Source organism: Erpetoichthys calabaricus, chromosome 17, assembly GCF_900747795.2.
Source record: "Erpetoichthys calabaricus chromosome 17, fErpCal1.3, whole genome shotgun sequence".
Taxonomy (NCBI): domain Eukaryota; kingdom Metazoa; phylum Chordata; class Cladistia; order Polypteriformes; family Polypteridae; genus Erpetoichthys; species Erpetoichthys calabaricus.
Genome location: NC_041410.2, coordinates 21,171,698 through 21,198,813, shown reverse-complemented (window position 1 = coordinate 21,198,813; position 27,116 = coordinate 21,171,698). Strand labels below are relative to the sequence as shown.

Here is a 27,116-nt window from a genome sequence, read left to right as displayed (position 1 = left end):
TTACCATGACAATTTGGTTCCTGTGGACATCAGCCCAAGTCTTCCCGGTATTTCGAGGTGTGTTTCCGACATCCCGTCTGGTGCTGCCACCTGCTGCCGCTCAAGAAATCGCAACAACGTGGAGGTTGTTCCAAGACGAAGCGATGATTGACACAAGTGTTTTCACGATCGAGGAGCGTTTGGTGGCCACTGTGTGGGTTCATGAGCGGCCTGTTACTGGGAAATTGATCAAAAATGTCATGGATGACTTTGTTGTGCGTTTTGGGAAGGCATCGCCGACAAAGAGGACGTTGTTGCAGTGGGAGAAGAAGGCTTTTGCAACGGGCAGCGTCCGAGATGCGCCATGAAGTGGAAGACCATCCACAAGGCATGAAATGTGTGCAGATGTGGCAGAGTCTGTCCAACGATCCCTAATGAAATCCACTCGTAAACGTGCTGCTGAGTTGGGAATAGCGGAATCGACAATGCGAAAACACATCAAACAGGACTTGCAAATGAAATGCTGGTGTCCATTGCCCATTAACGAGTTATCAGATACCAACTTGGACAGACGTCAGGAAGCTTGTGATCTGATGCCGCACCAATTTCCAACAAATGCTGAGAAGGAAAAGGTTATGTTCTCTGACGAGTGCGCGATTTATCGCAGCTCCCGCAATCAAAACGTGTTTTTCTGGGGAAAAGAAAGTTCCAGAAGGTCACCCCGCAAATGTTGCAGAACATGAGCAGGAGAACCTGGTGGCGCATTCGGCTATGCAGAGATCATGGAGGGACCCATACAGATGTTTTGGATTCCTAAGAGGTAACCTTTAGCTTTCAAAATCCTCCCAAAGATAGGTATATACGGACTTTGTGCGCACCCTGTAGAATAGTCTTTGTGTTTTTTAAACTGATTTGTGAAATGAGGACAAATTTGAGCTCCAGTGGCGCATGGCAGTGCCACTCTTCATCAGACATGCCATCTGTGCACACAGACAAAGTGCCACCCCAACGCAGAGCAGAGTCCCTCCTTTCTGAAGGCTTCATCAAAGGCCTGGAAACGTTTACCAAGCTGTCTCATGAAAGAAAATGCTGTGTGGCTGTGAAATGTAACACCCACAAAGCCGATGTTTGCGTTTTTTTTATTGCCATGCCATGTTGTCAACTATAGTAATTGTTTGTTTTTTCTTTCTCTCATCAGTCTGTGAGTCTCTCCATAAGCCACGTGTTAACCCTGCGGTCCTCTCTCTTCTTCTGCCACAGATTACCTTTTTCATGCTGCTGTCAGCCGTGTGTGTGATGTTAAACCTGGCTGGATCCATCTTGTCATGCCAGAATGCCCAGCTGGTCAATTCTCTGGAAGCCTGTCAGCTGGTAAGTGCTCAGTGTGCAGAGAATGCATGACATTAACATGGAAGGTTGCCTGTTGCTGTAGATCTACATGAGCGCTCTTGGCCGCCATGCTGTTATTGTGTTGACTGCTTCAAAGGACTAAAGAGGACATTAAGGGTGTACTCACACTGGTAGATCATTCTGTGCCCGAGCATGTTTGTCTGCAGGTAACCCCCCAAAGTCTAGTTTGTTTGACTAGTGTGATTGCTCCGTGCCGGGCCAACCGAACCGTGCCCTGGCCCGTTTGGAAGTGGTGGACCTGAGCACGGTTCAACAGCATTTGGGAACCATGTGATCACTGAACGTCTGCGGTGGGCTGGCGCCCTGCCCGGGTTTGTTTCCTGCCTTGCGCCCTGTGTTGGCTGGGATTGGCTCCAGCAGACTCCCGTGACCCTGTAGTTTGCATATAGCAGGTTGGATAATGGATGGATTGATGGATGATCACTAAACATACCCGAGTACAGAAAACAGACATGACGTCAATGATGCGACAAGTCACATAATGCAATTCTCATTTCATTCAATACCATTTGAGTTAAAAAAAATGAACATGAATGTGAATTGTAGTTGGCAAGAAAAGATTCAACTTCCTCCCATAACCTCATTTGTCACCATAAAAATCTCCTTGGACGTGCAGCACGATTAACGCTGCACTGCACACTCCATCTGTAAGAAGGCAGAACATTATCCTTCCCTACACAACTCCAAAACAACCACAAAATAAGTAAAATCATTTTGACATGCATGCTGTCACTCCGTGTTCGGATCTTGTTTTTGGCTTTACGTGAAGTTGAGTGCTCATGATGAAAGTGGGCCAGGGCCCAGAAGGTTAAGCGCAGTGTGAGTGCGGTACGGAACAAACAGGCCTAGTGTGAGTACACCCTGAGAATGTGCGGATTCCACAGTAGCTTAGGTTTAGATTTAGGTTTAGGTTTCTTTATTTAGTCATGGTTACACAAGAAAACATGAAATTTGCCTTCTCAGTTGCATCTAATAACAGACAGAATGAAATAAAACAGACAAATAGAAATAAGAAAGGTTAAGGTAAGGCAGTTAGATAATACATATTTACACCAAAAAAAAAGGTTACAGGATATATATCAGAACCTTAAACATTATCTCCGATATTTCTTATTGAAAAGTCGTATGGCACTAGGAAGAAAGGAGTTTCTGGAGCGATTTGTGTGGGTTTTCAAAGCAACTATCCTTCCTGATTTACTGAACTTTGGTTCTACATGTAATGGATGTCTGTCATCAGTTGAGATGAATATCCAGTTTCTTTAGCATTGCCCTCTGACACACACAGTAGTCAAATCATCTACATCAGCCCCAATAACTTTAGCTGCATACTTCGTAATCTGCTGGAGCTTTTTTGAGTTTTGGTTTGTCAGACTATTTAACCAGGCAATGAAACTGAAAGTGATCACAGACTGGATCATACTGCGATAGAAGGACAACATGAGGTCCTTGTCTACTTTAAATAGTTTGAGTTTATGGAGGAGAAATAAGTGCTGGTTGCATTTAGAAAATAATTTTTTTGTATTTGTATTCCAGTTAAGATTGTTGTCTAGGTAAGTTCATAAGTATTTATATTCATTCACTATTTCTACCTCCTCTCCTAGAACTACAGTAGGTGAACATACAGATTTCTGTCTTTCTGATTTCTTTCTTGTGGAGAGGACTGAATGGTGTGTGCCCGTGGTATCTTCATCTTAGTGGCTTCAAGGTGCATGCTGTCACCACAGGTCTAGGCCTTCACTGATGAGAAGATTGGTTGCCATTGTGGTGTGCCCTGGTAGCATCGGTGGGTAGGGAATTTGCAATAGCATTAGGTGTAAGAGCCGTTAAATAATGTCAAGAGGGCCAAATAAAAAACAAATTGCTCCTACTGTTGCCAGCACCATTTCTCTCATATAATACAGAATGTAAGAAAGAAAGATGAGAGTCGATAACATAGAAGTGGTAGCCAGGCAAGGAGGCCAGACAGAAGCAGAAAACTGGCTCAGACACAGGAAGCAGAGGGTGATGGTGCAAGGAACCGTAACAGAATTGGCCAATGTTAAGAGTTGGTGTTCACAGGGGTCCGTGCAGGGGCCACTGCTATTTTTAATATTTGTAAATGATTTAGATATGAATATAAGTAACAAGCTGGTTAAGTTTGCAGATGATACCAAGATAGCTGGATTGGCAGATAATCTCAAATCTGTTATATAATTACAGAAGGACTTGGACAGCATACAGGCTTGGACAGATTTGTGACAGATGAAATTTAATGTCAGTAAATGTGAAGAAGTACATGTAGGAAGTAGAGAAAAGCTAAGCAAAATGACACCTTTTATTGGCTAACTAAAAAGATTACAATATGCAAGCTTTCAAGGCAACTCAGGCTCCTTCTTCAGGCAAGATGGAATACAGAAACTGGAGTTCCCTGTGTTTATATACACACTCTAGGACAAGAAACAACATTGGTAAATCTTTAAATGAAAAATTTTAAATGTAAAAATTAATAGATTCATTCAGGCTAGGGTTAATTTAACAAGAGGGAGAAGAACAATGTATGGTCAAGATCTTTGGATAAGATAACTGTCCAACAAAGTCTTTTGAAGTTTGTAATGAGTTTTTCAAAATATTTGTGGATCTGTAGACAGGTTGTCTGTCATTCTGAGAGATGTAAGCAATCCTGAAATCTGGCCATAAAACTCTTGTCTTTATTCAAGCCATGTTGTAATGTATTAAATTTTAGCATAAGTTTGACTGCCCATTCTTTTCTCCATCCATTTTCCAACCCGCTGAATCCGAACACAGGGTCACGGGGGTCTGCTGGAGCCAATCCCAGCCAACACAGGGCACAAGGCAGGAACCAATCCCGGGCAGGGTGCCAACCCACCGCAGGACACACACAAACACACCCACACACCAAGCACACACTAGGGACAATTTAGAATCGCCAATCCACCTAACCTGCATGTCTTTGGACTGTGGGAGGAAACTGGAGCGCCTGGAGGAAACCCACGCAGACACGGGGAGAACATGCAAACTCCACGCAGGGAGGACCCGGGAATCGAACCCAGGTCCCCAGATCTCCCAACTGCGAGGCAGCAGCGCTACCCACTGAGCCACCGTGCCGCCCCCATTCTTTTCTCCTACTACCTAATTCTCTGCATGACACTGCACTCTATGTGGGAGAAACTGGACAAACACTCCGCCAGAGAATGAATTTACACAGGTTCCACATTAAATGTGGCAACACAGATGTTCCTGTAGCGGCCCACTTCAACAGCCATGGACACTGTGAAAGGGACTTTAAAGTCACAGTGCTTATGGGCAACTTCAAAACACAGCAAGAGAGAAAAGAATGGGTAGTTAAACTCATGCTAAAATTCAGTACATTACAACATGGCTTGAATAAAGACAAGAGTTTTATGGCCAAATATGAGGATTGTTTACATCTCTCAGAATGACAGACAACCTGACTACAGACCCACATTGTTTTGAAAAACTCATTACAAACTTCAAAAGACTTTGTTGGACAGTTATCTTATCCAGAGATATTGACCATACATTGTTCTTCTCCCTCTTGTTAAATTAACCCTAGCCTGAATGAATCTATTAATTTTTTACATTTACATTTAAATTTTTTCATTTAAAGATTTACCAATGTTGTTTCTTGTCCTGGGCGGCACGGTGGCGCAGTGGGTAGCGCTGCTGCCTCGCAGTATAAAGACCCGGGTTCGCTTCCCGGGTCCTCCCTGCGTGGAGTTTGCATGTTCTCCCCGTGTCTGCGTGGGTTTTCTCCGGGCTCTCCGGTTTCCTCCCACAGTCCAAACACATGCTGGTTAGGTGGATTGGCGATTCTAAATTGCCCCTAGTGTGTGCTTGGTGTGTGGGTGTGTTTGTGTGTGTCCTGCGGTGGGTTGGCACCCTGCCCGGGTTTGGTTCCTACCTTGTGCCCTGTGTTGGCTGGGATTGGCTCCAGCAGACCCCCGTAACCCTGTGTTTGGATTCAGTGGGTTGGAAAATGGTGGGAGAAATGAAGGTTAGAACTGCTAGGAAAAGGACAGCAGGTATTTATAGGACTGTGTTGTTGGTCATGGTGGATAAGTGCCACCCTGTGATGGACTGGTCCCCCTTTTCAGGGATTGTTTCTGCCTTGCACTCGATGTTTGGTGGGGTAGGCCAAAGTGACCCTGCTCTGAATAAGCAAGTTTAGAAGGTGGATGGATGATTGGATAAGTACGTTATGTACCTCATACGCCAGAGAATGAACTTACACAGGTTCCACATTAAACATGGCAACACAGATGTTCCTGTGGCGGCCCACTTCAACAGCCATGGACACTGTGAGAAGGACTTTAAGGTCACAGTGCTTATGGGCAACTTCAAAACACAGCAAGAGAGAAAAGAATGGGAAGTTAAACTCATGCTAAAATTTAATACTTTACAACATGGATTGAATAAAGACAAGAGTTTTATGGCCAGATATGAGGATTGTTTACATCTCTCAGAATGACAGACAACCTGTCTACAGATCCACATTGTTTTGAAAAAACTCATTACAAACTTCAAAAGACTTTGTTCGACAGTTATCTTATCCAGAGATCTTGACAATACATTGTTCTTTTCTCTCTTGCTAAATTAACCCTAGCCTGAATGAATCTATTAATTTTTTACATTCAAAATCTCTCATTTAAATTTTTACCAATGTTGTTTCTTGTCCTAGAGTGTGTATATAAACATAGGAAACTTCAGTTTCTGTATTACATCTTGCCTGAAGAAGGGGCCTGAGTTGCCTCGAAAGCTTGCATATTGTAATCTTTCTAGTTAGCCAATAAAAGGTGTCATTTTGCTTGGCTTTTCTCTACATTCATAATGGCTAACACGGTACAGCACCCTAGTACTACAGATATACAAGACACCGAAATGTACCGCTACTACATGGAACTGAAGACCCGGTGGAAGAAACTGGCACACATGGACAGCAACATCTTCTTCTTAACTAAATGCAAAAAGGAAAATCTTATCCCGAAAGGCATCATGATAAGGAATCCAACCATTCACACTTATAATACTCGGTTTGCAGAGCAACTTTGTTTTAGGACATCCGCAAGGATAAGAAACCACTTAATCCAAATTTTCTACAACATCAAGAAGAACACGCAAAGAGAGATCCAAGACCTCATCCTGCTCCTTGGAAATGACAGGCAGGAGATGGTAAAGGAGCTCCATTGCTATTACAAAAGACTCCAGAAACTCCTTATTGTTAACAAAAAGAAAAAGCTACATAGACTACGAGAGAAAGCTGGACACTTAATAGCAAAAAACAAAGAGCAACAGACCTGCATTGTTAATCTCTCCTCGTACACACCAAATGAAGCAGAGATGTCGGTACTTACAAAGGGACTCTCATATTGTCCTGCAAAGCCCATTGACAACATCAGACTCTGCAGTGATATGGAAGAATTCTTCAGAAAACTCAGACTAAAAGAATTTTTCCACAAGAAAGAAAATAGTAACACACAGGAACCAACAACAAGCAGTTACAACAACCCCACCAATAAATCCACATGGACACCAGAAGCTGGCAGAAACTCTACCCTGGATAATTATATAGACTGCTTCCGACAGAGAGTGAAAACAGGAATCTTAAACAGGCAACAAAATCGGATAGAAAACATTACTAGGGATGAGCGGAAAGCCATACATTCACTAAGGGAAAATACAGAAATCATTATCAAACCAGCAGACAAAGGGGGTGCTTTAGTCATCATGAACACATCAGATTACATACAGGAGGCACAAAGACAATTGTCCAATACTATGCATTATCACAAACTGCAAGAAGACCCAACAGATCTCTACAAAAAGGAACTAAAAAAAATAGTAAGTAGCTTTCCTCTTGACATCAGGGATCATGTAAACAGTTTAATTCCTGAGAACCCCAAAATGGGTTACTTCTACATGCTTCCTAAAATCCACAAAGAAGGGAACCCAGGAAGGCCTATAATCTCAGGAATTGGCTCCCTTACAGAAAATGTTTCAGGTTGGGTGGAGCACATCCTTAAACCCCTCACCCGTAACACAACCAGCTACATCCAGGACACCACTGACTTCTTAAAAAAACTGTCTGCTTTAGGCCCCTTACCTGAGGGAACCTTACTGGCCACAATGGATGTTGAGGCACTTTACACTAACATCCCCCATGATGATGGCATATTGGCATGTGAAATGTACCTCAAACAACATGAGTTACCCACAAAGTCAGTAATAGAAATGATAAAATTCACTCTGACACATAATCTATTCTCTTTTGGACAGGATTGCTACTTACAACAAATGGGGACTGCAATGGGATGTCGGTTTGCACCTCACTATGCAAATCTTTTTATGGCAAAATTGGAGGAAGATTTCATGTCAATGTGCATCGTAAAACCAATGTTGTATCTCCGTTACATAGATGACATCTTCATAATCTGGACTGCCAGTGAAAAGGACCTCCTCCATTTTCATAATGAATATAATTGTTTTCACCCAAACATAAAGCTGAAGCTGAATTACTCAAAAACAGAAGTCAGCTTCCTTGACACCACCGTTCAACTGAAAGACAACACCCTTGTAACTTCTATTTTTCACAAACCGACAGACAGACGGACCTACCTGAAAAATGATAGCTTCCACCCCAAGCATATAAGGCGCTCCATTATTTTCAGCCAAGCAATACGGTACAATCGTATTTGCTTAGACCCAACAGACCATGATCAACAACTGCAGGAGCTCAGACAAGATTTCATCAAACAAGGTTACACCCCGAAAACAACAGACACTCAAATAAGAAGAGCTACTGCCATACCCAGAGACAACCTTCTGGAATATAAAAACAAAGACAACAAGGATCGCATCCCCCTTGTTGTCACCTACAACCCACATCTTGAAACACTTCGAAAAATTATAAAAGAACTTCAGCCAATACTAAACAATGACCAAACACTGAAAAATGTATTTCCTGAACCTCCCCTCCTGGCATACAGACAACCACCAAACCTTCAACAATTAATTGTCCGAGGCTCCCTAAGTGAACCAACAGAAAATGGCACATCTCCATGCCTACAGAAAAGATGCAAAACATGTGCCCACATCTATGATACAGACCGTATAGTTATACCACACTGCCGACTTGAACATCACATCAAGGGATCATTTTCCTGCAGATCATCTAATGTAGTCTACCTAATTTTCTGCATGAAATGTCCTGACACTGCACTCTATGTGGGAGAAACTGGACAAACACTCCGCCAGAGAATGAACTTACACAGGTTCCACATTAAACATGGCAACACAGATGTTCCTGTGGCGGCCCACTTCAACAGCCGTGGACACTGTGAGAAGGACTTTAAGGTCACAGTGCTTATGGGCAACTTCAAAACACAGCAAGAGAGAAAAGAATGGGAAGTTAAACTCATGCTAAAATTTAATACTTTACAACATGGATTGAATAAAGACAAGAGTTTTATGGCCAGATATGAGGATTGTTTACATCTCTCAGAATGACAGACAACCTGTCTACAGATCCACATTGTTTTGAAAAAACTCATTACAAACTTCAAAAGACTTTGTTGGACAGTTATCTTATCCAGAGATCTTGACAATACATTGTTCTTTTCTCTCTTGCTAAATTAACCCTAGCCTGAATGAATCTATTAATTTTTTACATTCAAAATCTCTCATTTAAATTTTTACCAATGTTGTTTCCTTTCCTAGAGTGTGTATATAAACATAGGAAACTTCAGTCTCTGTATTACATCTTGCCTGAAGAAGGGGCCTGAGTTGCCTCGAAAGCTTGCATATTGTAATCTTTCTAGTTAGCCAATAAAAGGTGTCATTTTGCTTGGCTTTTCTCTACCTCATAGGAGTAGTCGATTAACATCCTGAATAGGCAGACCCCTGAAGGGCTGTCAGGTAATTCATTTTCCCATGTTTCCATTCTTCCTAGAAGCCGGTGGATTGGCGCTGTGGTGGGCTTCCACCTCACGAATGCAGCATTGTGGAATTGTGTGGAGTCTGCATGATCTTCCTGTATCTTTCAGTGTTTGCCTTACAGTCCCAAAGATGTACTGCTCAGGTGAACAAGTGTGAGTGTGAGTGAGTGAGCGGGCCATGGGAGGAACAGACATGCTGACCTGGGCTGTTTTGTGTCTTGCACCCAGGACTGTTGGGATGGGCTCCGACACCCCACAGCCTTGACCTGGGGGAGCTAGACTTCAGAATGGTATGTTGTGCTCTTCTTAGCTTCTGCGTTTGTCTTCCTTTGCGTGTTCAATGTTATGGTAAAGCTACCGTTTTCTTTGGATGCGTCTGGTCTCTTAGTCTTTATTTGGGTTAGGGGAGACCACAAGAGCAGAGAACGTAGAAATGTCTAGAATACTGAAGACAGAGTTATGAACTAGACTGACAATTTTAAACTGACACCTAGATAATAATGCAGGACGGAGTCAGACATGCAGGCTAATAAAGAATAATGCTGGACAGACAAAGAAGGCCACACTGGCTGCTTTTGGCACCGCATCACCAGATCGTGTGTCTGTGTGTGTGTATGTGAGTTATGTGGCATGTGATTTTTCGATGGTATTCACTAAATGATATGTGGTGAACAAATGTAGATGTTTCTATGAGCTTTTTCCTTTGCTAAGTTCATTTAATTTTTGGCCATGTCCTGTATGTACTTTACACGCGCACACACACACACACACACACACACACACACACACACACAGACACATGCTGAATAAGGGCAGGTGGGCCCAGCTGAACTCTACAGTTAAATTGAAAAGACATTTTACTGAGGTCAGATTTTCTCCCTCATTTCATTCCTCCATGTGGAATGATCTCAGACTTTGGCGTTCTTGGGCAAAACTGATCAAAGCTTTCGGAATGCATGGCTGCACTGTAGTTACACGCTGCGTGGTTTCAAATGTTTGACGCATGGCACCTGTTTTGAACATCACTGTGCAGGACTCATCCTTGCTTAGCCTATAAGCACCTGAACATTTCAAAAGCTATAAGTACAAGCAGTAAGTGACGCCGCTTCATTTATCGGGATACTTCCATTGATGTGACTGTAAAGGCCCGAGTTGACAGACAATAGGAACGCGAGGGCTTATTTACTTATCATTTTACTGCAGAAACCATGAGAATTGAAGTAATTGAATAATAAGTTCAAGCTAGCGCAATAATAAGCTGAAAGCCTAATAATGAGCTGAAACCATTAGAATAATAAGTTAAAACCTTTATAATAAAGTCAAAGTATTAGAATGAGAATAATAAGTTAAAACCATTATGAATCCATTAGAAATTAAATAATTGATCATCAACTCTTTCTGGGTGACATGGTGGCACAGTGGTACTGCCTTGCAATAAGGAGACTGGGGTTTGTGTCCCAGGGGCTCCCTGTGTAGACTTTGCATGTTGTTACCGTGAGGTTACGTGAGGTGTTTCTGGGGGCTCCAGTCCAAAGACATGCCAGTTAGGTGAACTGGTGTTGCTAAATTGGCCCGTGTGTGTGTGTGTGTGTGTGTGTGTGTGTGTGTGTGTCTTCGCCCTGTGATGGGCTGTCTGTGTGTTGTTCCTGCCTCACTCCATGATTTCTGGGATGGGCTCTAGCTGCCCTGCAGCCTTGCCCTGGATAAGTGGGTTAAGAAGATGAATGGATGGAAGTTTGGTGAACAAGATGAAGATGAATAGATGGTGATTTGGTGAACAATGGTAGACATTTTTACCATCTGCCATCTTCCATCCGCTATTCGCAAACCCGGTTTAATTAGCTGTGTAGCTTTAACTTTATACTTTGGGTTGTCATCTTACTGCAAAACAAATCTTCTCCCAAAGTGCAGATTTCTTTCAGACTGCAGCAGGTTTTCCTCCAGAATTTCTTCATATTTTGCTGCATTTATATCATAACAGCTTCACCCAAGAGACACTTGGGGTTAACCGTCTTTACATAGAATTCTGAGCTCTCAAGAGATACTCAGGGTTAATACCAAGGAGGTTAAGACATTAGTTATGTTTAAAAAGAAAGAAGAATGTGTTGGGACCCCTAAATGAGGTGTAATATAGGGGGCTGTCCTGTGAAAGTAAAAGATGTCAACCGTACACTAAACCCTATTCAAGGTCCCAGTGTGCTTTAGCTTATCCTGGCGGCACTTAGGTGCAGAGCTGGAGCCAATCGGCTTTATTTGTAGAGGGTAGTTTAATTAGTGACTCTGACATGGCCTGATGTGGATGTGTGCCCAACTCCTGACTGGTACTCCACTCTGGGCTGACCCTTATACCTGTAGCCACCTGGAATAGGCCCCAGTACCCAGCAACCCTGACATGGAACATGCAAGTTCAGGTAATGGATTGATACTGAAAGGATATTTAATATTGATATATATAGAGAAATGTATAGGCAGTGTGGCCACCAGAGGGCGCTCCAACCGCCCAAACCCCGACACACGTTTACCACACAACACATGTTTATTCACATGGGAAGCGCTTTTTTGTTTGCTACCCACAACACAGCACAGTCCCCAAGCACCAAACTACAATAGAACAAAGTCTTTATTTCCTTCCTTCCTTCCTTCCTTCCTTCCTTCCTTCCTTCCTTCCTTCCTTCCTTCCTTCCTTCCTTCCTTCCTTCTCTCTTACTCATTCCGCCTCCACTTCCCCTCTGGCAAGCTTTGTCCTCTTCCTCCTGACTCTGGCTCTCCGAATGCAGTGAGGTGACTCCTTTTATGTTGCTTCTGGGGGTGCTCATCAGGTGGCTCATCAGTGTAACCTGAAATCACTCCTAGGTTTGGTGGAAGTCCAAAGTAGGGCTCTGCAGCTCCTCCTGGCAGCCCCCACGGAAACCACACTCCAATTCACCCACAGCAACCCGGGGGGTTTTGCTGGGGGGTTAGGTGCGTTCTGCCCTCCTGGGAAGGCAGTGTCCTGTACACATCTGTTCCCCTGGTTCTTCCTGTATGTGGGCCTCCCAGCCAGGCAGTGGATGCCGCTGTCCATTACAGTAGACAAACAAGGAGGCAAAGAGGGCAGTGGCAAGAGCCAAGACACGGGCTTTGGAAGAGTTGCGTGCAAAACTGAACACAAAAGAGGGAGAGAGGACGATTTTCAGAATAGCGAAGGCTAGGAACAAACCTGGGATGAATTCTAGACAAATGAAGCAGATGAAAGATGAGCAAAGTGTGGTCTTAAGGGAGCATGACAGGATCAAGAAAGTTGGAAGAGGTACTTTGAAAAGCTATTGAGATGAAGAAAATCCAAGGGTAGTGTTTGGGGATGGAGTCTCAAATGAAGGGCAAGTACCAAGAATAAGAAGGGAGAAAATAAAGGATGGCAAGGCAACAGGGCCAAATGAAATATCAGTGAAAGTGTGGAAGAGTTTAGTTGAAGAGGGAGTAGATGCATTGTGGGATTTAAAACAGAAGATCTGTAAGGAGAAGAGCGACATTCAGGAATGAGGAAACTAGAGAAGGAGGAAGCTGGTGACTGACTCAAATCAAAACATTTGGGAAAGAGTTATAGAGAGGAGGTTTAGGGAAGGGAGCATTCGTCTTACAACTGATGCAGTCTTCACATTGAGACAACTCATGGAGAAGAATTGAGAAAACCCGAAAGATTTTCATGTGGTGCTTATTGATTTGGAGAAGGCTTATGATAGAGCGCCACATCAATAGGCCTGGAGGTACATGAGAGAGAAAGGAGTACCAGAGACACATGTGAGGATTGTTCAGGATATGAATGAGGGAGTGAGGACTCGAGTAAAAGCAGTGTTGGGGTAAGAGACGAGATCCCAGTTAGAGGAGGTCTGCACCAGGGATCTTCTTGAAGTCCTTACCTCTTTGATCTGGTGCTGGATGTGTTGAGTTTTGGGATCAAAGACCAATCCCCCTGGTGCTGCTATTTGCTGATTTCACTGTGTTGTGTGCCACCAGAAAAGAGGAAGTTGGAAGAATAGAGAAGAACTTTGGAAGACAGAGGGTTGAAGATAAATAGGAAGAAGAAGACAGAATATCTGAGGGTTAATGATGATCAGGATTGAGACATCAGACCAGGAGAGCTAAGTTTAAATATCTAGGATAAGAAAGTAGCAGAAAGTAGGTTAACGTGGTATGGACATGTGATGATGATGATGGAAATGAAAGTACAAAGGAAGAGAAGTACAAAGGCCGAAAAGGAGGTGGATGGTAGAGAAAAGGAAGATTTGAAGGAATAGGGTCTGATGGTGGAGAAGGTGCAGGACCAGGCTGTATGGAGAAGATTGATCTCCACCCACATTGATGTGGGAAAAGATGAGGAAGAACAAGAAGAAGATTGACAATGGGGCCTGAAAAAAGGGGGCCGTGCTTTAGAAATGAAGAAGCGGGGAGTTTAGAACTGACACGTGGAGGGTCTGGGAGCCATTTTTACCACATAGAAGCCCACTGAGCGTTGTTGCTGTAATACAGTAAGACAGCCAGGTAGAGTCAATAGAGTTAAGATGTCTTTAGTTCACCATTATCTGCCTGTGTTCAGCTTGGAAAACTAATTATTGAAAAGGTGAGATTTGTGAGGCTGTGGAGTTAAGTTGACTTAAGTTTACTTATTGATGAAGTCAACGGGCATATAAAGTCTGACCATCTGATTGTTAATATTTCATAAACCAGTTAGAGAAACTAAACAGGAAATGCAACAAATTGTACAATGTGTGCTTGTCTCCCCAAACCTTCTTTCTTTCTTTCTTTCTTTCTTTCTTTCTTTCTTTCTTTCTTTCTTTCTTTCTTTCTTTCTTATATGGAGACTCTTGACAGTCTCATCAAAGATGGCGCCCGGTGTTTGTGCAGCTCCTGTCTTTCACAGTAATTACACTTTGGGTTTCTGTCCGGTGCCATCGATCAAGTGCCTCTCCTGAGCCTCACCTGGTCATTCCCTGACTCCTTCGTACCACCAGATATCCTTATCTGACGCCTCCCTCTTAATCCAGCTGTCCTTCAGGGTCAATGGCTACCTGTCATTCTTTTTTTTTTTTCGGACTGCAGCAGAAGCTCTGAATCCGAGGGTCCTGTTGAGCTGAACATTTCACCTCCCTTCATTTCCTGCCCTGTTTGGAAATACCAGAGCCTTTGTCTGCTGTCATCTCAGACAAACAGCGTGTGTAATTAACGGCCTAACGGCACTGATATTTGCCAAAGCTGTCCAATGACCTTTTGCGGGATTTCATCAGGTGTTGTTGCTTTGCTGCCATTTGTCTGCATGTAGCGGAGTCGCTTGAGATTCAAGCAGCATGCAATGCTCCTCTTTGCAAGGGGCAGTTGTTCCTGAATTCTCTGTTGAAACATTTCTTTGGAATCTGTGAGTTGGAAAGAAAAAATGGTGATTGAAAGCTTGCAAAATGAGTGCTTTTAGTGAAGGATAAATTAAACAACCGAAATATCCAGGCGATCAGAGGAATGTATTGTTAGGAAGATGAATGGATTCGCCTCTGTTTGAACGTTAAGTCACATTTGCTGAAGAATGCTGGGCCGAGGTGATTAATACACACGGATTCGATCCCCCTGTTCGGAGAAGCCCCAGCTCTAACAGGTAGGCGAATGGAGAGGCTGTGAGTGTCTGTGTCTTGTTTCATCTTTTATTCCCTGCTTTTAGCCCAGATCCTGCTGTATTTAATAAAAAACACCCAGAGAATGAATGTATGGCAGCGGTTTACAGCTCCAAAGGTCACTTTCATAAAGGAGCAGGTGTGCCTGTTGAAAACGGGAATGATTAAACACTGGAGGATTCTCTGGGCTGGCTCATTGCTCCACTCACAGGAAGGAAAATGCCTTAAAAAATGCAATACAATACAATACAATACAATACAATTTATTTCTGTCTAGCACAAAATCACACAAGATGTGCCGCAATGGGCTTTAACAGGCTCTGCCTTTTGACTGCCCCCACGCCTTGGCTCTCTAAGAAGACAAGGAAAAACTCCAAAAAGAAAACCCTAGTAGGGAAAAAATGGATAAAAACCAGGTAGGTTGGGTATACAGTGGGTGTCAAAAAGAAGGGGGTCAATACAACACAATACACAGAACAGAATACAATACAATAGAACGTCAATACAATACCATAGCACAATTGTAGCGGTCGTAACTGCCATGATTCACCACGTCTTTAGCGCTGTGTTAGAATCGGACTGCAGGTCAACCACAAACTGCCTTCCTGCAGCACCAACAGATTACATCAAATAGTAAAATTAATTTATACAAAAAAAATGACCTAGAGAAAGTGCAGAGAATCAAAATGTAATAAATCAACTATATACAAATCACACAAACTCAACAACAATGTTCAGATTCCGTAACTGCAGACCCCCTTTCCCCACACACAAATAACACAAAAAATCATGAACCCGAAATATCCCACATCCATCCATCCATCCATTATCCAACCCACTATATCCTATGGACAGGGTCACGGGGGTCTGCTGGAGCCAATCCCAGCCAACACAGGGCACAAGGCAAGAAACAAACCCCAGGCAGGGCGCCAGCCCACCGCAGAATATCCCACAATGTCCACACAATTTTGTCCCATTGTTAAATATAATATCTCACAAAGTTTCCAAGTCGTCAGACATGCTCTCCCAGAAAAAAAAGATTATTACTTGCTCACTCAGTCTCGATCCTCTTAACTGTCCCGTCCCCTTCATTTGGTGTACCGGGATCTCTTCGAGGTGGCCACCTCCAAACTGTGTAGGACTTCGGTGCTCCACATAGACAGTCTCTTTCCTGGCTCACGTCTGTCTCCTCCACCATAAAGCTCAGACTCTGTTTTTCCTCGTCTTTTCTTGCCTTTTCATGTTCTTTTTTAAACGGTACATCCATGTCCATTTCCATGGCACCCAACCAGAAATCACTACAACAGACCTCTACCTCATAAAGGTCCTCCCTATTGACATATACCCAATATGCCCATCTTAGGACTTACACTGCTTTCTATATGTGCTCAGACAGAGACAGGGTTCACATTGGTAATGACACAATAGAGTCAGGTCAGGTCAGGTTGGGGAGCATGCACTGCTACAGCACGTTGCCACACTCAACACACGACTAAACAGATCAGGATCCTGGTTGTCAACCCCCCAGGCAAACACGTGGTCCTGTCCCACCCTCTGGAAATGACCCTCTATCTGCCGCAGCCAGGTGTTATGTGGGCGTCCCCTTGGCCTGGTCCAACAACTCAGATCATCACAATGAGAACAATGAGGATCCTGTGAGCCGGATCACCCTCAAGGAATCACGCCACATGGCTGTAGTGCCATAACTGACTCTTCCTCACGATGCAGGTAATGTGCCTCATTTGGGACTCCATGACCACAAAGTCAAACCAGCAGTACCCAAGAATTCTCCAAAGAGACACAGTACCAAAGGAGTCCAGTCTTCGTCTGAGGTCACTGGATAGCATCCATGTCTCACAGCCATATAGCAAAACAGGAAGCATCAGGACTCTAAAGGCTTGGACCTTCACCCTTTTGCAGATATTGGAAGTGCCACACAACCCTTTCCAGTGACCTCATGACCACCCATGCTCTCCCAATCCGTCTACTGACTTCATAGGAAGAGTCACCAGAGACATGAATGTCACCGCCAAGGTAAGTAAACCTATCAAGGTCGACACTCTCTCCAGAGACAAACGCACTGCTGACGGCTGTGCCCAAGAGGTCATTAAAGGTCTGGGTAAAAACCAAGATCCAAACCTTTAATGACACAATAGAGTGACAATAAATTTATGGAGCAGGGCTACGCAGAGCAAAATAAATAATCAAAGAGAAATGTTGCAAAAATAGTGGTGATACTTATTATGAAAGGCACCATATGAAATAACCATGGCTGACTGATGGACGGTTGGCACAGTGCAATGGCTGCTACTCACTGCTGCAGGCACCTGGCTTGTGACTGTCTGCATGAGGCTTGACCACACTTCCGGACTGCACAGAGCCCACTCTAAAGCTATTCTGGAGATCTGCTATTGGCCTGGGGCTGTTTTTCAGGGTTTGGGCTGCCCACCCATTGGTTCCAGTGAAGGCTCCTGTTAATGCCAGAGTATTAAAAAAGACATTTTAGACAATTGTGCACTTCTAGCTTTCTAGACACAATTTGTTTAAGGCTCTTCTCTGTTCCAGCATGACTGTTCTATGACCTGGGTATGACGTTAAACTGCATCTGGCCCTGCAAGTGGTCCTCTAGCTGGCAGGAAAATCTTGGGGGATGATGGCAGGATTGCCACTCCAGCCATGGTAAAAACTTCACGCAGCTCTGAAATGACAGACAGGACTCCTTTCTGATCTCCATGGGAGTAACTATGCAGCCTACTCGGATTATGAAGGGGAATGGGGGCAAGCCCTCGGGAGCCTTATCCCTAGAAGAGTCAAAACCACTGGAGAGCCAATGGGATTAGGCCTGTTGTGAATCGGAACTGGTGTGGTGCAGAGATGTCACCCGCTGCAAGGTAGCACTCGGGTCACAATTCAGGATCCTGAGCTGTTTCGTCATGTGGTGGGTGCATACACTCCATCCTGACCTGACATGACTGTTGACAATGACAGGTCATAAAGACATGGAAGAACCTAAGTAGCCTATTTGAAGTCCTGACCTGATCCCTGCTGAACACCGATGGAATGAATTGAAACTCTGAATGCCTGCCAAGTCTTACAACTTACAACTTTTTTTTTGTATAGCGCTCTTCACCGAGTGCACGTGCAGAGCACTGTGAACAATTCTTAGTTAAAATAGAAGTACAGATGATGGGAATTACTAAAAACAGACCAGGAATGCATATAAATACGAACACACTGAGAGCAAGGTAGAACCAATTAAACATAAATGGAAAACCAGCAGCATCTGTCCATTAATTAACTGATGAACTATGGCCAGATGACAATAAAGGAGATGAAAATTGTAAAAGGGAAAGACAAAGTAACGTCACAGTCCTGGAGACCTTGGCCAACTGGCCATCTACCCGTTCCTGTGTCTTCTATAGTGAAGTCTGTGCTGGCCGTCCAGTCCGTAGAGGGATTCTTATCATCTTATGATTTTGGAGATGACCCCTCCATATGCAGGAGAGCAGCCTGAGCAGTCTTATCATTTAACTTCAGTACCTCACCTCACAAATGCTGTTTTGGCTGAATGGGCACCAACTGTGAATCCAAAAATTTGGACATGAGCATCAGTAGGCTTTGTGCCCTTGGAACCAAGTTACCTGAACTCTTCCATAACATTTCAGTCATTATTTACCACTCTGATGCTGATCATTCTGATCATAAAATAGGTCATCACAATAGTAATTGATGAGAAGAATTCCTAATTAATTGCAGAATTACAGTATTTGAGGGTTCCTCTAGAGGGCCTCTTTCTCCTGCACAATTTGGCTCAAAAACTAATCAGCACATCGTCATCGCATAACAGGCTTAAGTTTTGAGTTTGGTATTTTTCCGTCCTGCGGTTTTAGCTCTAGACCATCCTCAAGAAACTGGGGCACACAGACAGACACACACCCATCATCAAGATATCAGTGTTTTTGATATCAGGGAACCCTAAAACATTGAGATCCATCAAAAGCCGAAGATCAAAGTTTTTGACGAATCTAAAGCTTTTGCTCCTCCTCCCCCATAGATGCAAAGCAAAAATGGATTTTGAAGTTTGATTCAGATGAAAATTTTGCCCAGTAGTCATTTGGGACAAAATTGTGATGTGACCAGCCAGGAATGGAGGTGGAGGATGAGCTCTTCCACTATCAGTGATCATCAGTCGGTTCACCTTGTAATGGGATGTATTGTGTCAGATAGTGGGGATTCTGTAGATCCCCCATATTTGGACAGAATTCATCTGGAGTAACGTGTGTGATGTCCACATACATGTCAGACCCTTTGGGATCATTCAAGTGCTGTCTCACACTTGGTGCTGCAGAGACAGGTAGGATGCACAGTCTCAAAGGCACTATATAAATTGAATAATTAATAAACCGAAAGCAGAACAAGCTTAGCTATGGCCAAACAGCAATCTCAAGATTCTCCTCGTGAAACTTTTCCTGCATGTGTACGCTGAACTGAAATGTGAACTCCAACTCCTGCACAGCACGACAGGAAATCAGGCCGATTTTACCCAGAGGGGCCAGAAAGGGCCGCAGCGGACAGATCAAAGAAACGGGCGAGGCTCTGATTTTTTTTTAATCAGACACTAAATTTGATACAGCGGCTGAGTGTCACAAGCACTCGGACTGGTGAGAAAAAGGAAACCGAGCCAAGTGCTGCAGTGCCTCTCCTGTAGACATCTGTCTGCTGAGCTTCTCAAATTATTACTGGTCACTCTGACTGGCCATGAAGGCTTTCAGCCATGACAAACAAGAAAGTGCTTTCAGCAGAGATCAGAACATCTCCTCTTTTCAAGTCAAAATATTTGTACACTCTTCCTGTTATTTACCAGTGGCTTTCCTGTAGATAAGGAGTGGAAAGATGGAGACAGCAATTTGTAGAACAATGAGCATGCAAAAAATGAAGTTGATTAGAGCACTGATCTGTGCCAACAGTATAATATAATATAATATTACTCTGTTATTGTGATATTTCCTCTACTTACCCTTTACCTATTTTATTCAGAGATAAGTGTACTCATCAGATTCATTACCGGATTGGTTTACTGTTGCATCTTAAGATTAACACACACATACATAGATATACACACACACACAGAACCTCAACAGTGCCCTATGAATGACACACACGCAGCTGGTTAATCTCTAGCACTTTTAACCACACAAGTGCCCTATGAATAACACAACTTGTCACGCTCTTAGCACTTCAAGAGACTTACTTATTATCGGCATGAACAGCATATAATGTTTAAAATATATCTCAGACCTAAAAATGGCTTTCGGTCTCTAGGAATACATTTAAACACACAAAGACTCAGCATCCTTGACTATAGCCCATTTATCAACCAAGAATGCCTTACTTTACATACTGTTCCTTACTATTGGGTGGAGCTCTCACCCTCAGCCTTAATAAACCTCGCAGCACGGAGCATATGGCAAACTTCCGACTGCCCCAGGTGCTCTTAAAAATATCTACTTTATTACTTCAATCATTCCAGATATAAAGACAAAATATAGAAAGTTCAAAGCAATGTGGTATTTATTACATGAATAATAATACCAAATAGAGCAAAGAATAATAGAAAATAAGATTGATAGCAAAGTTTGGACATATATAGTCTTTAGGAAAAGCTTATGAAAAAGTAAAGATGTCAAGGACTCGTAGTTGTTCATGAGATGCTTTGTTGACAATCAGATGGAAACGGCCGCACGTTGCTGGTGCTCTCTTCTGACGTCTCTCTTCTGTTGTCGCTGTTTCCTCTCCTTCTTCTTCTGTCGCTCTGTTCTCTTCGTTTAGTCCATCATATTTATTTTAAAATGCTTACGGGAGTTTTGCAAGGTGTGATTGCTACATGCACCTGATTGGCTGGCTAATATGATGAATGAATTTGCTCAAACTATTTCATCAGTTTGAACACATCCGTTTTACCAAGCTATAAAGCTGTTTATGTTTTAAAAATCTTTTGTCTCGAGCTGTAAACCAATTTAGCAATTTGTTGTCCCAGATGCCCATCCGCTCTCAAGTTATAAAGTAATTGATAGCCTGAGGCATAGGCATGTCTTGCTCTTTTTGTTAGATCAGCTGTTTTAAAAGTGAGGTATAATTCAGAAGAGGATATGCTTTGATGTGTCCTGTATTTAAGTTCATCTAGTGTTGTCTTGAGCAAAATAAAATGAAAATATAGACCAAAATGTACAGATTTTGCACACCACAATTACCATATCATGCATACATACAAAAATAAACAAATATGTGGACACCCCAACATATGACCAAGTTCAGGCTATTCATTGTTCACAGATCCATCAAATCAAACACGCAGCCACGAAACCTCCTTTGACGAACACTGGAGCTAGAATGAAGAGCTCAGTGACGTTAAACGTGGCACTGTCACGGGACGCTACCTGTGCCACACCTGCTCTGTAAGTGACATAATTGTGAAGTGGAAGTGTTGAGAAATGGCAACAGCTCAGGCACCAAGTAGAAGACCACAGAGGCAGGCCGCTGAATGCTGAAGTAGATAGTGTGTAAAAATCACCCATCCTATGTGGCATCCTTCACTGCCTCTGGAAGCAACATCAGCCTCAGAACTGTGTGTTGGGAGCTTCACGAAATGAGTTTCCATGGCCAAGCAGCCACACATGAGTCTAAGATCACACCGCTGGCGTGGTGTAAAGCTCAGCACCATTGAACTCTGGAGCAGTGGGTACATGTTCTCTGGAGTGATGAATCACACTTCACTGTCTGGCAGTCTGATGGATGAATCCGGAATGGCGGATGACTGTAGAACACTGCCATCTGGACTGCATGGTACCTGCTGTAAGGTCTGGTGGAGGAGGGAGAATGGTCTGGGGCCTGGAGCTGTTTTCAGGTTTGTTTGGGCTTGGAACACTTGGTTGCAGTGAAGGGTCCCGTTAATGTTGCAGCATACAAGGAGATATTAAACAATTGTGTGCTTCCAACTATGTCCCCACAGTTTGATGAAGGCCCTTTTCTGTTCCATCTTGACTGTGCACAAAGCTAGGTCCATAAACACACAGAGGAACTCAAGTGGCCTGCGCAGAGCCCTGACCTGTGCCCCGCCAAACGCATTTATAGTGAAGTGGAACCCCAGCTGTGAGCCAGGTCTTCTCATCCAGCATCAGTACCTCACCTCACTCTTTTGACCGAAAGGGCACAAATTCCCAGAGATACACTCCAGAATCTGCTGAAAGGCCTTCCCAGAAGGGTGGACGCCCTTAAAGCTGCAGACCATATTAACGCCCAATTGAATGGGATCTCCAATAAGCTCATACAGGTGTAATGGTCAGGTGTCCACAAACCTTTTGTGCTATTAAGGTGTTAAGGAGTGGAGGCATGCTTCATGGTTCTCCTCACAACTTCTATATCCCTGTGTATGTCATTTTGTTATTTTTGTTGTTTTTGCAGAGTAAGAGCCATTCTTGGAAAGTACAGCCATGGCCAAAAGTTTTGAGAATGACCCAGGTGTTGGTTTTCACAAAGTTTGCTGCTTCAGTGTTTTTAGATCTTTTTGTCAGATGTTTTTTATGGTATACTGAAGTAGAATTACAAGCACTTCATAAGTTTCAAAGGCTTTTACTGACAATTACATTAAGTTTATGCAGTGTTGGTACTTCTTTCTATATCAAGACCTCTCCAATTTTCCCTGGTATGCTGTCAATCAACGTCTGGGCCAAATCCTGACTGATGGCAGCCCATTCTTGCATAATCAATGCTTAGAGTTTCTCAGAATTTGTGGGTTTTTGTTTGTCCACCCGCCTCTTGAGGATTGACCGCAAATTCTCAGTGGGATTAAAGTCTGGGGAGTTTCTTGGCCATGGACCCCAAATGTGGATGTTTTGTTCCCCGAGCCTTATGGCACAGTGCTCCATCATGTAATGTTTAAATTATATTTATTTGTTTGCTTAATTTCAGTAATAGAATATTAGTTTCTTACAACTACCTAGAATATGGTATAATCTTCTACCACCTGTAAGTTAATAGAAAAGATATCATTGTCAGTTTATCTATAAAACTGAGTGTTAATTAAGTCAGTTAGGAAGTAGTCTCAGTGCTAGCATGAACTGTTAGACAAGTATGTAAATAAGAGATTGCATATTGTATTTCTCAACATGTTTTCAAAACACCTTAAAGACCAGATCAGCACCATATAGACATTTACTGATAACACACATTCCTATACAGAGTCCAAAGCCTGTACATTTCATCTCAATAATAATTTGAAATACTGTATTACCAAAGGAAACTTTATTTCTCTCAAAATGTGACAATTTCATGAACGGCCATTTTTGTTTTGGACCTCCTCTACTTGTGCTTATGTTTCCATTGTATGGATTGCCTGCCTTGCTGGCGTCCGTGTCAGCCAATCAGTGATCCCTGCTCTCTCTGTCTCTCTCGCTCGCTCACACTGTTTGACGTGTTTTATAAGGAGAGTCAGAGCTCTTGATTTATTACTGTTCTAATCACAGATCATAACACATGCACATATGTATATTAATATCAGTGTCAATTTATTTCTAGAACACATTTAAAACACCATCAGCAATGCTATAGCCAAAGTGCTTTACTATAAAATATACAATAAAGTACAATAAAATAGAATTCAACCAGCAGTAAATTGAAAAGAAACAAATGACTAAGAGGAAGGAACCATCAGTACCACTGAAAGTCACGAAAGCAAGAGAATAGAAATGCGTCTCGTTTTAAACGGTTCAATTGAGGATGACTCCTTAGTGTAATTGGGTAAAGAATTCCACAGATGAGTTGCAGCAGCTGCAAACGCCCCGTACCCTTTAGTTTTGCACTTAGTACAAGAGACAATTGACCAGCAGATCGAAGCTCTCTGGATGGCTGGTGTGTAACACACAATTCAGATAAATAGTTGAGAGCATACCCATGCACTGATTTAAAAAACAGAAGCAAACGTTTAAAATCAATTCTGAAACTAACAGGCAGCCAGTGTAAGGAGGCTAAAATTGGAGTTACAGAATCAAACTTTCTTGCTCCGACCAAAAAACGGGCAGCAGCAGTCTGGACCAACTGCAATGGGCATATCAAGGATTTGCTGATCCCAGAATACAACAAGTTGCAGTAATCAAGTCGAGAAAAGAGCAAAAGCATGAGTAACTTTCTCAAGATCGCGTGGAGATTTATAAAGGCTTAACCTTGGTTAAAAGATGAAGCTGGGAGAAGCAACTCTTCACCACAGAATTTATCTGTTTTTCAAGGGGCTGATGGCAGAATTGGCACTCCAGCCACCATAAAAATCTCTCACTGGTTCTATTCCATCCACTCTAGTGTGGTGTTGACGTGTCACCTGTTGCACGGCTGCACTCTGGTCCTAATCTGAGATCCTGAGTTGGTTTGTCATGTAGTGGCTGCGACAATGCGCAGTATCAGCGCCTGCTCCTAACCTCTCTCTCTCTCAAATGAGACATTACTATCAAAAAGAAGCCCAAGATTCTGAACATGAGGTTGCAAAAGTTTGTAAAAGATCCAAGGAGTTCAGAAGCTCATGCTTTGGCATGAGGACCAGCTATCAACGTGTTAGCCATCCAGGATCTTAGTTCTACAAGCCAATTGTGCAGCCGATTCATGGCAGAGTTACACACAGCAGTATAGACCTGCGTGTCAGGTTTTGTTCTTTGTCTGTGTTTTGAGGGTGGGGCCACCTGCCAATCATGACCATGAACCGCCCTCCTGTCCTATAAATCTGGAGCGTCTCCCACAATTCCTGGCGGTTCATTGTCAATGCATTAGGGAGCTGGTGTGTTTTCTTGTGTTTATTGTCCTTCAGTGTTTAATCATATTTCTGGATTTTTGACTTTATATTCGGTGTTTTGACCTTGCTGTTGGAATCTGTACTGGGACTTGTTACATCATGTGCAACAATTCTAAATTATAGATTTGCTTATGTGTATATTTTATTCGTCTGTAACAGTCTAGGATGTGCGTGGGGGTTTCTTTTATAACAACTGAACTGTAAATACTGTGTTTGTGCTCAGGCAGCTCATATTTTGCAGCCCAGCTTCTTGAATCCTTCCTTCTCTACGGTAGAGAAATTGTCAGGGGGCGCTTGAAACTTTAAAGAGAGCAGGGATATTTCAGTGGAAAGTGAGCCGTTTCAGCTACACAGTGAAACTTTGCTTTCTCTTTCAATCGCCATGGATAGTGAAGTAACTTCTCCCAATTAAAAATTTGCCATTATAAAATCACAGTTTTTTATTTCGTTATTTGATATTTTATTATTCTATTACTAACCGCAGCTCACAAATTAGTATGGTTGTATTGTTGATTTCCTACAATAATCTTAACAGATTCTAAGCTCACCAGCACAACATGTTTCTAAATGTCAAAGCTGTTGTATCTCTGAGCCAGGGTTCCTCCCTTAGCTGGCGTTCAAAGTCTTGTTTTATGTCCTTTATTTATGTTAATGTTATTTTTGGCAATCATCTACTGTATTTTATTAGCCTGTGTTACATTCCATGTGTTTTGTGGGTGGGGCCACCTGTCAATCACGACCAGGAACTGCCCACCCGCCCCATAAATCTGGAGGGTCTCTCCATAGTTCCTAGCGGTTCATTGTGAATGCACTCAGGAGGCCATGAGTTTGCTTCTCTTTATTGTTCTTCAATGATTTATTGGACTTCTGGATTTTCAACTTTCCACTCAGTGTTTTGACCTTGATATTAGAGTGTGCTCTGGGACTTGTTTGATGTGGATTGCCTTCTTGTTACAGCAGAATTTCATGTGGCCTTTGGGCTCCATGGAACTTCATTATGAGTGAATAACTCTTATATTTTATACTGATTCTGGGGTATGACGCAGGTCCTCCAAGGGAAAATCTGGGGGGTTGACGGCAGAGTTGGTGCTGAGGTGTCACCTGTTGCACCCGCTGCTCTGGGGTCCTAATTTGGGATCCTGGGGTGGTTGGTAGTGCAGCAGCATGCTGTATTAGTGCACACACCTAACCCCCCCCCAACTCCAGTCCTGGAGGGCCACAGTGGCTGCTGGTTTTCATTCTAACTGTTTTCTTAATCAGTGACCTGTCTGACAGTTTAAGGTCTCCGTGACCCCTTGAACCCTCAGACCACACGTCAGACACCAGGTAAAATCCAAAGATGAATATTTATTATAATAATAAAGTGCACAAAGCACCACCACTCCACTATACTCAATAACCAATCAATAATCAAATAATAATAACCAATACTCAATCCTCCACTCCCAGATGTCTTGCCACCCTTCCACCCAGCTCAGCTCAACGTCTGGGATTTCCCATCGTCCTTTTATATTCCCTGACCCGGAGGTGTTCCTGTCCAACAATCCCACAAGTCCTTATGACTTCCGGGTCAAGGAAAAAGTCCTTTTCCTCAACCCGGAAGCACGTCGTTTCTTCCTGTCATGTGATCATGACGCACTTCCGGGTTATAGGGCACGTAAGAGTCCTTGAGCCTCCCTGCAGCGTCCTCTGGTGGGCCCCACGGTGTCCAGCAGGGTTGGGAATAAAAACTCCATTATCCATAATTCCCTGCTGGTCTTCGGGGCACTTCCATGCTACAGGGAGGGCTCCATCTAGCAGCCTGGGGGTATTGGCTGGGGCAAATGGCTGGCCATCCCTCATACCTGTTTTTGCTGCTAATTAACTTCTTTTGAATTAATTTTAAATTTACTTGTTTTTTTAAGATTTGTTCCCCTCAATTTCATCATGGTTCCTCTGAATTGCTTCATTTCTTTCCTTAAATGGCACCCAAAAAGACATGAAATGTGAAGTGAGGGAGCCAACAGAAGACCAACTAAGTCAGGGCCTCAGACTCCAACCAATTTCACTCCACCAGTTTCTTAATTAGGCGCCGAGGCTTGTTGTTAATTATACTTGTTCTTTAGTTCCATGGCTTGTTGCTGCTCTCATTGTGTAATAGCAAACTCTTTCCTAAGAGCTCGGTTCAAATGTTTTGTGGAACCTGAGCAGATCAACATTCCTGAGACCTCCACCTTTCTTTATTTCCAGATATTGTATGATGGTCACAGTTTGCTGGTCCTGTTTTGGCTCACTTTGTATCTCGTTATTGTTTAGCTGCTA

General features: G+C 43.1%; 1 protein-coding gene across 2 annotated transcripts in view; it reads left to right on the top strand.

Annotated features, from left to right (window-relative positions):
* Nucleotides 1–27,116, top strand: part of fam189a1 (family with sequence similarity 189 member A1) — a 404,507-nt gene that overhangs the window by 322,695 nt on the left and 54,696 nt on the right. For both annotated transcript variants that reach the window (XM_051920463.1, XM_051920464.1), the window contains exon 3: nucleotides 1,240–1,350. In XM_051920463.1, coding sequence (XP_051776423.1) covers nucleotides 1,240–1,350 — 111 coding nt within the window. The remainder of the gene's footprint in view (nucleotides 1–1,239; nucleotides 1,351–27,116) is intronic.